The sequence below is a fragment of the Mus musculus genome, chromosome 10, assembly GCF_000001635.26.
Source record: "Mus musculus strain C57BL/6J chromosome 10, GRCm38.p6 C57BL/6J".
In the NCBI taxonomy this organism is placed as follows: Eukaryota; Metazoa; Chordata; class Mammalia; order Rodentia; family Muridae; genus Mus; species Mus musculus.
This window is the reverse complement of record NC_000076.6, coordinates 88,143,392-88,157,417: the sequence shown is the minus strand read 5'-3', so window position 1 is coordinate 88,157,417 and position 14,026 is coordinate 88,143,392. Positions and strand designations below refer to the sequence as shown.

The 14,026-nt window shown below is 41.7% G+C and overlaps 2 protein-coding genes across 12 annotated transcripts in view; one reads left to right on the top strand and one right to left on the bottom strand.

Annotated features, from left to right (window-relative positions):
- Window positions 1-10,442, bottom strand: part of Nup37 (nucleoporin 37) — a 31,420-nt gene extending 20,978 nt beyond the window's left edge. The window contains exons 1-3 of one of the 3 annotated variants that reach the window (XM_006514057.3): window positions 10,346-10,442; window positions 9,039-9,256; window positions 3,770-3,894 (exon numbers count right to left, since the gene is read on the bottom strand). In XM_006514057.3, coding sequence (XP_006514120.1) covers window positions 3,770-3,894; window positions 9,039-9,194 — 281 coding nt within the window. In that variant the 5' untranslated portion in view covers window positions 9,195-9,256; window positions 10,346-10,442. Of the gene's footprint in view, window positions 1-3,769; window positions 3,895-9,038; window positions 9,257-10,248 lie in introns of all 3 variants that reach the window. The other 2 variants (NM_027191.2, NM_028334.4) reach the window with 2 other exon arrangements.
- A 6-nt stretch (window positions 10,443-10,448) lies between these two features.
- Parpbp (PARP1 binding protein) overlaps window positions 10,449-14,026 on the top strand; it is a 55,572-nt gene continuing 51,994 nt past the window's right edge. For 2 of the 9 annotated variants that reach the window (XM_017314131.2, XM_017314132.2), the window contains exons 1-2: window positions 10,450-10,922; window positions 13,323-13,478. In XM_017314131.2, coding sequence (XP_017169620.1) covers window positions 13,326-13,478 — 153 coding nt within the window. In that variant the 5' untranslated portion in view covers window positions 10,450-10,922; window positions 13,323-13,325. Of the gene's footprint in view, window positions 10,923-13,322; window positions 13,479-14,026 lie in introns of those variants that run through there. The other 7 variants (XM_006514269.4, XM_006514267.4, XR_003948816.1 and 4 more) reach the window with 7 other exon arrangements.

The window sequence follows — 14,026 nt, the reverse complement described above, 5'->3', positions numbered from 1 at the left end:
TTTACAATGGTAGGTCTAAACAGTACTGGTAATCACTGTGCTTCACTCTCTAAGTCATTCTGAGCATATATAACATCTGATGGTGCCAACTCAACTGTTTGTATTTGGAACATAAAACATTAAAAGCCACATGTAAAACTGAAGACAGTACCAGCATACACATATTCATATGACACAGCAGCACAATGTTGTTATCTACAAAGTTCCTGGGTTAGTAGTGCATTATTGAGTTACCCACCCCTCACCCCCCATCACCCCCCCCCCCGCAAATAAGGCTTTATTTATTTATTTATTTATTTATTTATTTATTTATTTGGGTTTTCGAGACAGGGTTTCTCTGTATAGCTGTGGCTGTCCTGGAACTCACTTTGTAGACCAGGCTGGCCTAGTTACCCGCCCCTCACCCCCCATCCCCTAGCAAATAAGGCTTTATTTATTTATTTATTTAGGTTTTCGAGACAGGGTTTCTCTGTATAGCTGTGGCTGTCCTGGAACTCACTTTGTAGACCAGGCTGGCCTCGAACTCAGAAATCCGCCTGCCTCTGCCTCCTGAGTGCTGGGATTAAAGGTGTTCGCCACCATGCCCGGTGACAAATAATGTTTTATATAAGTTTATGATTTTGTGTTGGGTCAGCTTTGTAGCTATACTGGGTCATTTCAGCCTTTGGGATATAGGTTGAATACTCCTGTGAGCAATGAAAAGAATTTTGATATAAAAATAAGCTTTTCTTTTATATTCCTGATCTTTCTAAATTATACACAATAAGAATATATTATCTTTATAATAAAATGTATATTTTATTTAAAACAATAAATGTATGCTGTCAGCTTGCTCTAAAGTATTCTTTAAATTATGTAAGTTCCAAAATTGATTTGAGGCAGCTTACAAAAAAAAAAAAAAACAAGAAAAAAAACCAAAACAAAAAACAAAACCCGACAAATAAACCAAAATAACCCCAAGTAAACAAACAAAATCCCTCAAAAATAATAAACTGTAGTAAACTCACTGAAACAAGTGGAAACAACTTGTTTCACTATGGATAAACAAGTAGTGAAGAATGATTAAGTGTGTCTCTGATGCAGTGACTAGGTCAGGGAAGCCCCACACTGCCCGGGGTCTGATGCAGTGAGTGGGTCAGGGAAGCCCTGCACAGCCCAATTCAACACTTTGTGAACAAGATTTTCTACTACTTGCTGTTGTCTAGGCACATATACTGTGAATATTTCCTTTTAATATAAAGGCAAACAAAAACCATACCATCTATGATAATCACTTTGTGTGTGCTGACAAAAGGAGATGTATAAATTATTCAAAGTTAATTTAGATAAATGTTGTAAATCTGCCGGGCATGGTGGCACAAGCCACTTGGGAGACAAAACAGGCTTATTTCTGAGAGATCAAGGTCAGTGTGGGCCACATTAACCCTTTCTGTGTTGGGGGGAGGCTGTAAAATCTAGAAAAAAACAGAACATCTTCACAGCCTTGCAGGCAGACACATCTTATCGAAAAAAACCAAATCATCAAAGTGCTAAAAATTATTAGTTGTAAAGGAAATGTCATATTTTAATGAAACCAGAAAATCTCAGAACTGCACTAGAATTGCTAAAATTAAATATACTAAATGTTGGGGAGCAGGAAGATCAACATGAACACTCCCATTATTCTTGGGAGTACAGAATGGCAGAAAAGCTGCAGGCACTGGGCCTTCCTCCTGTGCTTTGCAGTGCTGGAGACAGAACACAGGGTCCAGGCACAGCAGCCCAGGGTAACCACAGAGCCACACCCAAACCCCAAATCTGGCACTTTCTTTTCTTGTTTTTGTTTGTTTGTTTATTTTTTGGTTTTTCGAGACAGGGTTTCTCTATGTAGCCCTGGCTATCCTGGAACTCACTCTGTAGACCAGGCTAGCCTCGAACTCAGAAATCCGCCTGCTTCTGCCTCCCGAGTGCTGGGATTAAAGGCGTGAGCCACCACGCCCGGCTTTAGTTTATGTTTTGTGTGTTTTACCTACATGCAAAGGGGAACAGGATCCCTGGAACTTGAGTCACAGGTGGCTGTGACCCACTACGTGTGTGCAAGGAACCAAATGCAGGCCATCTGTCAGAGGCCGCTGAGCTGTCATCTCCCCAGCTGCCTGTACTCTGTAATAGTAATATACATCTATTTGTGACCCAGCAATTATACTCTTAAGAGAAATAAAAGCATCCATCCATTACAGCTCTATAAAGGTGTGCACATGAAGCTACAGCTGTACGAGCTAAAATCTGGACACTGGGCATCAATCACAGAATCGTGGAGAAGCAAGTTAAGTAGAAAGAATGCAGTAGGAGGAGACAGAAGAGTTGAGGCTCAGAACGCTCACGCCTGTTAGAAAGAGCACATTCCGTCCGTCCTTGTGATTCCACGGATTAGGCAGAGCTCAGCTATGCTCACAGAACTCTATCAAAGCTGCTGTGCAGGGAGTAGGGTTAGAGATGAACTGGGGGACATCAGAGCAAAGCCGTGTGTTATAAGAGTATGAACTATAAAACTACACGCAGAGCTGGGGTTGCTGCTCAGTTGGTAAGCAGTGCTTGTTTTGTACGTATGAAGAGCTGAACTTAGTTTCCAGAACCCACGTGAACGTGTTGGGTATAGTGCTGAACTCACAATGTTGGGGCGGTAGAAGTGGGAGAGTCAGCTTGCACCACGGATGACACCCAGGCTTGTCCACCAGCTACTGCGTGAATGTACCCATGCACATGTGCACGCACACACACACACACACACACACACACACACACACACACACACGTCAAAACTTGGTTTGTGTAGGTGTGTGTGGAAGCCAGAGGCATCGGATCCCCCTGGAGAGGAGTTTGTGTAGGTGTGTGTGGAAGCCAGAGGCATCGGATCCCCCTGGAGAGGAGTTACTGGTGGCTGTGCGTTGTGAGCCACCTGATATGGATTCTGAGAATTGAACTTAGGTTCTCTAAGTGTGTAATTTCTCTCAAAACCAATTTTTTAAAAAATGCTTTCATCAAAACTGAAGTCCACTGAATAAACTAGACATGAATGCTATGCTAAACATGAGAATATGTCCTTGGCTACTGTTTCAAACAAATGCCGTTATTTTAACAAAGTAGCACTGTATTGTCTCCACATTTAGTTTGTGTGCTTATGTGTACACACAACGGTGCTGTGTGGAGACAGGATGACTTGCTAGAGTTAGCCTTCCTTCCATCAAGTGGGTTCTGGAAAGTGAACTTAGGTAGAAAGGCTTGGTGGCAAAGACCTTTACCCACTGTGCTATCTTGTCAGGGCTTCAACAGTCCTTTAATTAAGAATAAGAAGCACGGGCTGGAGAAATGGCCCGGCGGTTAAGAGCATGGACTGCTCTTCTAGAGGTCCTGAGTTCGATTCCCAGCAACCACATGGTGGCTCACAACCATCTGTAATGGGGTCTGCTGCCCTCTTCTGGTGTGTCTGAGGACAGTGACAGTATACTCATATACATAAAATAAATGAATCTTAAAAAAAAAAAAAGAATAAGAAGTAGAGTGTCTGTGGTGACTTTGAACAACTCTGATGGGACTCAGGTACAGAGATTTGTAGTTTGGACCAAACACATGGTCAAAATATCAGTCACAGTCATAAATCTAAACATAAACACATAATTATTAAATAATAGCAAACATCAACATATCTAGTCATCTAAGGTGACCGACAATAGGCATGGATCACTGACCAGGAAGGACAGTAATCCAGCACTGAAATGTTTCAACTTACTTGATTACAGGAGGCAGCGAGTCAAGTTTGGTCTCTGGGCTCCAGGCAATGCCGTCAACTCGGACTCCATGGTGAAATGTTCGTAGTGTTTTATACTGAATCCCTTCGATGTCTGTTTCTTCCTCCTAAATGGATACAGCAAATGTTTTAATGTTATAAAGACAAACAATAAAATACTCCGAACTTCATTTTAATCTATAATTTATCACAAGGCATGCATATGCTTTTGAAGAGTGCAAAAGAAAATTAGATATTGAGATTATAGTAGTTTATGGAATTAAAAAGCATATTGGGAACTTGAGATGTAGCTTTAAAGTATTTGTCTAATGTGCACAAGGTCCTAGTTTGATCCCCAGTGTCCTCGGAGAGAGGCAAAAGAAATATAAATGGACAAACAAAAAAGTTGTTAAGCCTCATTAAAAACAAAGACACAGGTGAAGCAAAGCAGTAACATGGTGCCCTTCACCTAGGCGACATCTCATTTCAACAGCAAATACACTGCAGAGCAACTCAAAGAATAAGATGGCTTCAAAGTCAGTCTTCTAGGTAAAGGAGTAATTATACATCCCTTACCAACCGACAGAAAGATAACTGAGCACATACACGTGTTTTAAGTATGTGGAAGATCCTTTGAATGGTAATGCATGCCTCCAAATCAGTGTTAACTTTTTCACAGTAGTATGTATATATGCATGAGCTATTATAATTTACCTGTCCTATTAGACCAGTGGTCTCAACCTCCCTAATGCTGCGACACTTTAATATAGGTCATCCATCCTGTTGTGGGGACCCCCAACCACAGTTTTTCCCTTGCTACTTCATAACTGTAATCTTGCTACTGTTAGAAATCATAATGTAAAGTATCTGTGATTTCCAGTGGTCCTGGGTGACTCCTGTGAAAGGGCCATTCTACCCCTAAATGGGTCACAACCCACAGGCTGAGAACCACTGCTCAGAAGAGCATTTGGCAGTGTTTTTCTTGGCAGTTTTCATGGTCTCTAATGTAGAGACCATGAAAGTGATATAAAGGTATACTGATTCAGAATACTGGCGCACAGTGATAATACTATAATAGGGAACCAGCCACACAAATTTCCAACCGAGAAAGGCAGTGAGGGAAGATATTTAGGAGTCTTCCAAAATGGCTAAACTCCTAATTCTCAGATTAGTTAACAGGTATACAAGGATCTATTTTATTTATTATTTACATGTTTTACAGTATGCTCTCATATATACTTTTGTTGAATCCCAGTAGATGTATTGATTTTTCCAAGATAGATTTTGAGATCCCAGCAAAGTCATTTTGTAGGCATGCTACCCAAGTCTTGATACAATTCAAACACTATTTGAATGAAACTTTAAATTCCAGGTAAACTTAACAAAAGGATTTTCTATTAACCAAAGAAGTGAACTGAAAAAAAAAAAAAAAAACCACTGCCAGGTTTTAGTACTTCATAATTTGTGTATATTACAACTAACCAGCTAACAGATATGCCAATGCAGCAACCACTAAGCAGTTTAAAATTAAGTGTAAGAGCCTAATCATAGCTGCCTTCACAGACTGACTTAGATCTATTTTTCCATACTTGATGAACCTAAAAATGAATTTTTATATAAAACACACATTACTTTGCTACTGTAACAAGAGTGATGAAAAGCAGGGCCTGAGTTCGTTCCTCAGATTAGATATGGAACGACTGAGCAGTCTTAGGAATAATGAAACCACAGGCACTGCACAGGCGAAGCTTTATGTACCAACAGGAAGACTTGCCCTGCCCCTGGCAATACTGTCTGTTCGTGAGTCAGCCGATGAAAAGGGTAGTGTGTGTGTGGTATAGACAGAGATGAATGCTATTTTTGGTTCAGTGTGGGGTGTAGGCCGTATTGTATAGGCAGGAAATTAAGAGACTTTGGAAAACTTGCTGTAATAGAAATTATTATGGAAGGTTCCAGCAGTTTGAGGTTGAGGAACAGCCAAGTTGGTGGAAGAGCTTTTCTGAGGATTTGAAGTAGCAGGCCTTTCCACCACACCCACTGAGGCCTCATACAGAATGCCGGTTAGCCAAGGCTGGTTTATCTAATGCAGCTAGCTCTCTTATTTAGTGCTCTCAGTTTAACTCAACACCTGAAAAAATATTAAAAAACAAAAAAAACCTCTCTGAATAATTCCAATGAGAAAAGCAGTTGTTTTGGGAGAAGCAGATTCAGTAGTAGATAGGGCTATTAGTGTTCTCAATGGTAAGCAAGCCAGAGTGTTTCCATGTCAAGTGTATTCAATGCCCCAGTTCTGTCTCTGGAACTGTGTAAAATAAGCTGAATTTAGTGATGTCAAACCTTGCCAGGGGAAGCTCTGTTAGGTGAACATATTCAGAGCAGAATTAGCACCCGTTACTGCAAACAAATGGAGGTGACAAGTCAAAATTTGCCAGCCTAATTCCTCTTCCATGAGTTTTTAAATATTTTTAATATAGCTGTGAAATTTGTTTCCGAATACATTTCCTTGTAATTAGAATACAATGCTGAGAAATAAAGATCAAAAACATTTTTTATCAACTTATAGAGAACTGTTGTCCGAAAAGATAGCTCCTAGAGCCTAAAGCATTTGAAATGCAGCCAGTGTGTATAGTTACTTTATAAGGTATAAAATGAACATGTATAAAGATCTCAATGAAATCTATCAACATAAGACAAAGTCTACGATAACCTTTATATTAATTATATATGAAGTACTCTACTTAAAATTCATTCTGCCTTTTACATTACTTTTATCGTGTGTGTGTGTGTGTGCGCGCGTGTGTGCTATATACAGTACACATGCTGAAACCAGAGGACAACCCTCAGGAGCTGGGTCTGTTTCCCACCATGTGGACTTTGGGCATTGATCTTGGGTCAGGAGGCTTGGTAAGAAGTGTCTTTACCCACTAAGCCATCTCCCTGGCCCTCCTTTCACGTTATCCTGACGTCTAAGCTTATCTTGTGGCTCCTGTTATATTCTAACTGAATTCTAGTACTGAATGAGCTCTGTTCAGCTCCGCATGGTGTTGACTTGGGGTTAATATTCAGGTGACTAACATCTGAGTCACAACTCTGCCTTCCCAGTTCCAAGTCTACTGTCTTAAGACTTCCAGTCATCTTTACTAACTGTCCCTCGTTTGAGTTGGTCCAGTCTATTAAACAATGTTTGGCAGACAAAAGGCACTCAGTCAATACTTGTTCAATGAAGTCAGTTATCAAAGGATTAAGGTATCTTTCTGTTTCTTTTTTCTCCACAAAAACGTGCCTGCTCAAACCATTCTCATTCAAGCCCAGCCAGACTTCTTTATTATGGAAGAGTGAATAAGGTTTGAAACTTTATCCTTATTTGGTCTTTTATAAATGAGGCAGTTTTAAGAAGGCGCTGCTTTCCGACTCTTTGGGAATAGGGCAAGAATCTCTCTTAGTTTCCTGGCCCTTACTACACTCATGACGTTTTTACAGATGTGTGGCAGTCAGCAAGCCTACCATTTGTACTCATATTTCTGGATATGTAAAAGGACAGCACAAGAGTCTGAAAACCGTCCTGCTGAAACCCAGAGTTTTCTGTAGTTAGTGCTTCCTGATGACCCTACAGTGGAGACTGGTGTTTTTCTGATAGGCTTGAAGGTTCGAGGTGGGAGAACGGGAATGAATGTTCAACAGCACCCAAACTGACAAGAGAATAGGGACTTGTTTTGGATCTCCAAGGGCAGAGTGAGGAAACTCAGCTCTCCAGGATCAACGGCTGACTTCATTTGAACAGAAACACAAGAACGGGTCTGACGGAAGAACAGATTTGATCTCTTCCTTTGTCATGCCCCCCAAACACCGCTGAAGCAGAATGGAACACGAGGAACGGCACAGTTGTACTGAACTCCACCAGAATGTGATCTGTCTTCTCTATGTGCTCATAAAAGGAAAAAGCCTCTTGTTTTTCCTTACACAGTTTGGAAATAAGACCCGAGGATCAGCAAGGACAAGCGTTTGAATGATACAAACATTCTTCTCATTTCCCTGCCTCTCCTTGTTGTCTGCCTTCTTCATCTTTCCTTTTTCTGATTTTTCTCCCCTATTGATTTCCCCTGGTGTTTCCTAACTGAACTTGAACTGCAGGTAGATATATCTGTCAGTATTTGACAATGAGATTCTATGTCCACATCTGTTAACACAGCAATGAGGGAAGCTCAAGCCTACCTCTGGTCGCTTGCGTTTTCAACACGTAAGTGGTCCACATTGGAGAAAGTTTTTAATAAGTCTTTCTTAAGCCAAGGCCACATTATTTGCCTGACGCATGACTTATGATTCTGACAGTCTAGCAGAACTTAGGCCAAGGGTCATAGAAATATAGTCCTGTAAATATTATTTTGGTACACCATAATAGCAGAAACGAAACTCTGGGAAGATGGGGTGGTGTTGAGCCTTCAGTGCCGAATGCTTCCTATGTGGACCCTAGGTTTTCCGTGAGGAACCATGTAATAAGTCTCTTGGAAGCGATTTCTCTTGGATGATTAAATATGAGGGTATAACTGCCACTGCTGCTCATACTAACCACAAAATACACATATATGGATTACCATGTGCCGAATGTATTCTGGGAACTTTATGTGCACTCACACACTACCCCTCACAAACCAAATTAGGTTTCCCGAATCTCCACTCTTAAAGGGATTCAATCATATTCCTTACCTTCAGAGAAGAGCGGTTCAGTATCTAACCAAGTTTAGCCATTCGAAACTAAGTGTCTAGGTTCTCAGGTTACACAGACCTCAGAGAGAGCTATGATGAACGCCAGCTGTAAATGTAATCCTATATGGTTATATGAATATCTGCTGCAGATACACAAGGTGTGAAAGTAAGCTAATAGGAAAGCTGAACATTATCTATGAAAGCTAGGAATTTCTTGGAAGATAATTGTTTAGCCTTTCAGTATCACCTTGTTTCCTATGACAGAATGATGTGGGGAAATCTGAAGTGTATCTAATACATAGAAATACATGTGTGCTCAGTTATGTTGGACTTTATCAGAATACACCTCTACGAATCATTGGTGAAAGAAGACCTTCATTGTTTTTACATCTATCATCTATATAATGTATACACATGTCTCAACAATTAGTAACGGGAATTCCCTGTAGATCTTCAAAAAATTTTTTTTTCTTGTATTAAAAGCAACATACTTTTAAGTTCAGCTTTGGTTTGTACACATTACTGATAAAGTATCTCTACTGTCACTCCGTATAGTTTGTGGACTAACCTGAAACGTACACATGCCAACAACCACATAATTACTGCCGCCATATGCAATCAGGTTTCCTGAATCTCCACTCTCAAAGGGATTAAATTCTACCACGTGCACATAATCTTCGCAATCCACGGTGTACGCAGCATTTCTTGTAGCATCTTGCTTCATCTTGTATCCCAAAGCTGGAGCAGTTGTAAGAATCAAATAGTTGTTTATTGCCTGTCAGGAAACTGTGGATCACAAACAAAATTTACAAAGTGTTTGTCATTCAACAGAAGAATCATAATGGGGCTTGGTATAGCAATGTCAGAGCCAGCTCAAAAGAGAAGTCTGCTTATATTAACACACACATGAATAAATTTAATACAAATAGAGTCCTAAGATTATTAAGCAATAGAGATGCAGCACTATTTGTAGTTGGAAAGTTGTACTGACACTGTCATATGCAAGAGTACCATAAACGCCGGTACTACCAATAGTCCCTTCTTTGCCTATGAAGAAATTTGCCAAGTTCGTCAACAGGTTGAGGATTTAAAAGATTTAGCATGTGTTGGGCCTACATGCTAGAGAAAACACAAATACACACACCTGCCTATCTCAGGACTATGCTACATTATTTGTTCGAATTATATGACCTTTAACATTCTAATTTGACAGACCACCTGAACTATCAAGGGTCCGATGAACTGGAAAGTCCCACCCCTGCCTAAAGACACATGGAGTCCAAGAGCCTTGAAGGATAATATCAGGTAGCAATAGTTATAACCAACCATTACCCATGCAATAAAATAAGGAGATTAAAAAATACAGGCTCTGGAGTAATGTGTGATACTAACGTTATTAACACCTGTCACAATCCTCAACTAATTTGTCTCGAGACAGGTAGTGTGTACTGTAGAAATAGCATTCTCACGTGCAAATTAATTTTTACTTTGTTGTTAATGAAAAGGAGGCACCCTAGGCTAAGAAAGAACACGTAAAATCCTGAGTTATCTGCTGAGTTTTTTCAGATTAAGTCCCATCTCAGAGAGACTGGACACATGTTACGCGGGACCGGCAGGTGAGAAGACCATAGAGCAGAGAGGTATAAGGCATGCAGGGGACTTGAGGTCCGGATTTGATGGCAACCCCTGACCTCCAGGTCTTTAAAGCCCTGGGTCAATATTCCCAGGGTCCCTGGAGTTGTGTCCCCCACGCGTCGCCCGAGAAAACCCACTCCCACCTCGCGAGGTCACAAGGAAGAGCTCTGGAGAACAGGGAAGCGCCCCTGGGGAAGCAGCACAAGCTGGCGATCCCCGGTCACCGCACTCGATACGCACCTAAAGCAGGGGAGGCGACCTGGGCAAGGCTCTCCCGACCATAGGTGGCCAGGGCGTGCGCCCGCTCTGCTTCCGGGTCGGAGGGCGAGCGCGGCGATTGGTTCCCAGGTCGTGCCGCGAGATTTGAAAGGGACGCCGAGGCGATTCAAACCTCTGCCTTCCGGCGTCCTGGCTGCGCTGCTCCTCCCTCCGCTTGCACCCAGCCTGGGTCACTGGACGAGGTGGGTCTGGTCTCTTCTGTGCCCCCGGGTCGCAGTTCCAGTGGGCATTCGGGCTGCTGCTCTGCGAACGCATCTCGGTGACAGCGACGTGCCAGCCAGTGGCGTTGTCTGCGCAGTGGCTTCGCCCCGACTTCACGGTGTCCCGTGGAAAAAAAGACGCTAGGGCTTCGGCAAGACCGAAACCCATCAAAATCTTCTTTTAGTCCGTTAGATCGGGGATCTGGCACACGACGAGTGCAGGCTTCTCAGATTTTCTGTCGTTGCATCCTTCAGAGGGCCATTCCGGACCAGGCAAGAAGAATAACTGTCACCTGTCATCTTTTAATGGAGATTTGCTAAGTGCTGGCAATAAGGAGGTTGGCTATTTCCTTCACTGGTGCCTTATAATTCTGTTAAGTAGTCCCAATTATGGACGTGGAGAAATTTGTGGTAATCACGAGGTACAGCTAATGCAGGGGTGTGGTGGCAGGGATAGTTAGCTAAGTGTGGTGCTCTCTCACTTTACCTTCCAGCGACAACTACCTGTCTCAGATTTTCTGCTCCAGTGCACTTTGAATCCAGTTTAAAAGCAAGAGTTTATTCCCTCTGACACCTTCTGTTTTGTTCATATCCAGCGTCTCATCGAGTCTTCACAACAGGCTGGGAGGTAGAACAGAGGGGGCGGCATAGTCCTGATTGCTTTGTGACCATTCTTATACCTGGGCAGCCAGATCTAAAGTTAGGTAACCCTGGAAAAGCTGGAACTACAGTGGATATTGGCATGCCAGCCCAGATGCCTGTTGGTGAATAGCCAGATCTAGAACTAAACATGGTTTTACATGTTTAAATGGTTGATGGAAAAAAAAAATATTTCAGGCAAACTAATCATATCACCCATAGCTCATGCTTTTGTGTCTTCTTCAATTTTGTTTTTTAAGAGATAAATAGGAGATAACCTAGGTGCTCATCAGAGAATTGTGAGTGAGGCCTGGGGAGGTGGCTCACTGGATAAAGCGCCTGGACAGCTATGAGGACTGGAATCCAAATCCCCAGGGCTAACGGAGACACTGGTGTAGTAGTCTGCTTGCAACCCCAGTGTGCTAGAGGTGTAGACAAGTGATGCCGGGGCAAGTCAACAAGGTGGAGAGCAGTGGAGAAGACACTCAGTGTCAACCTTGGGCCTCCATACACATGTGCTTACATAAAGGCGAACATATACACACAGCAGACTTGTAAAAAGAGACACAGAGAAGACTGGAAGTAGAGAGGGGACTGATTCCATAGCATGGCTGCCTAGAATACAGACACATCTAGGCTTATTTTGAAAGGGTTCTGTATGCATGCAGAAGTTAGGGAAAACTTAGAAATCTTGAATTTATGCTTTTTTGGCTATTTACTAGCTTCGTGTCATTGAACATTATTTTCTTCATGTGTCAAAACCAGACATTTGTAGACTGACATCATCAGGACACAGGAGATGGAACAAAGTAATTAATATTAAATGGAAAGTATTTGGCACTAAGAAGCTTCATTTGTTCGTTGGCTTATTATCAGTTTGCTGTGTAACAAAACATCAAAAACCATAGTCACTGTACAATAGCAACCGAGTATTTGCTTTGAATCTGTGGGTCGGCAGTTTGGGCTGGTTAAGTTATTGATTCCTCTGCTAGCCTTGAGCAGATGACTGGTGCTGCCGGCTCACCTTCCATGTTGATGGGGTCTCCCCAGGATAAGCTGCCTCTTTCATGGCTGTGAGTTGTATCAGTTGGCAGCAGGAATACCTTACTTCTCTTTGCATGCTTTCTTCAGCACCTTACCCGGGCTTGGGAGTTAGGTCTCCCCAGAGGGGTCATTTGCTAGGAGGAGCAGGAAAGTCAACATTGAGGTGTAGCTGCAGGTGGGAACCACTGTAGCAAAAGGATCAAGGTAGTGTTAGTGAAGGGAAAAGGCATGTGAAGTAGATTGAGGGAGACCAAGCCCAGGCTTCTCAATGTCCTCAGAGAGTCATGCTTAGTTCTCCCAGACACAGGCTGTGACAGTCATGGGGAATGTTGTCTATTGAGGAAAGTTATTAGAAACTCTGCCAGAGTTTTTACTGGGGAGTAGACTCATAGGCATGCCCTGTCCAACATGTACCAAAAGAGACCAGAGTCAAGGAAATTAGGTGTTCATCATAAAACACATATGATTTATAAAAACAGTTCAGCACAGTTAAATACTCTTAATGGAAACTCTACTGGAATCTAAGTTTTTAGAGCCTTGCTATAGTAACTATTTCACACAAACCTCTTAAAGCCTAGGCTTAGAATTCTAATTATTTCATAGTCTACTACTCAAATCAAGTCTAAGACTGTTCCCAATTCAAGTGAGCAGAAAAGAAAACCATTTATTTTGGAACAATACACTCCCACCCCAAATCTACTACATATAGTACCATTTGTCTCAAAACAACTATCTTAAAATACAGATTTAATTAGTGACATCTGTGTCTATAATTACAAATTTGCATGTCTGTTTTATGTGAATTTTCAAAATTGAAGGTTGGATTTTTATGATTTCAAAAGATTTGGCTTAAGAAAACTAAAGGAGAGGAAAATATGATTGGGCAGAAATGGTATTATTTGGTTTTTAAAATTTCATTAAAAGCACTCTTGGTAAATGTAAAATGAGTTCTTGTTCACTGCTTATGTTTTCTAACCATGCTTGCTTACACATGTTAAATGTTACTTTCCAATTAAAACAAGGCACTTTAACATTGTATTCTGTTCTTCTCTAAGAGGATGGCTGTGCTTAATCAGCTGCCCGTCTTGGGTATGATTAAAGAGTTTAGGAGGAGTTGGCGTGCTCTTTGTAGCTCTGAAAGAACTACGTTATGCGGTCCAGACTCCATGCTCCTGGCCCTGCAGCTGTCCATGGCAGAAAACAACAAACAGGTCAGTGTACTATGGTTAGCTTAACTTTTTTAACCCAATTTTACTTGTTGCCCAGTATAATAAGTTTGAGCCTAATTACACACATCATTTTCTTTGCATTATTTGCCTTCCTAAAATAGAGTGTTTCAGAAATGCTTCTGCATATCTGTCTCAAAATATTACAGTTGGAACTTTTGGAAAAAAATTGCCTGTATATCTGAAATGATTTATTTTGTGTGTATAATTTGAATGTAAAATGTGGATACTTGGTGTGGTGGTTTGTATATCCTTGGACCAGGGAGTGGCACCATCTGAAGGTATGGCCTTGTTGGAATAGGTGTGACCTGGTTGGAATGGGTGTGTCACTGTGGGTGTGGGTATAAGATCCTCACCCTAGTTGCCTGGAAGTCAGTCTTCCACTGGCAGCCTTTGGATGAAGACATAGAACTCTCAGCTCCTCCTGTGCCATGCCTGCCTGGATACTGCCATGCTCCTACCTTGACGATAATGGACTGAACCTCTGAACCTGTAAGCCAGCCCCAATTAAATGTTGTTTTTTATAAAACTTG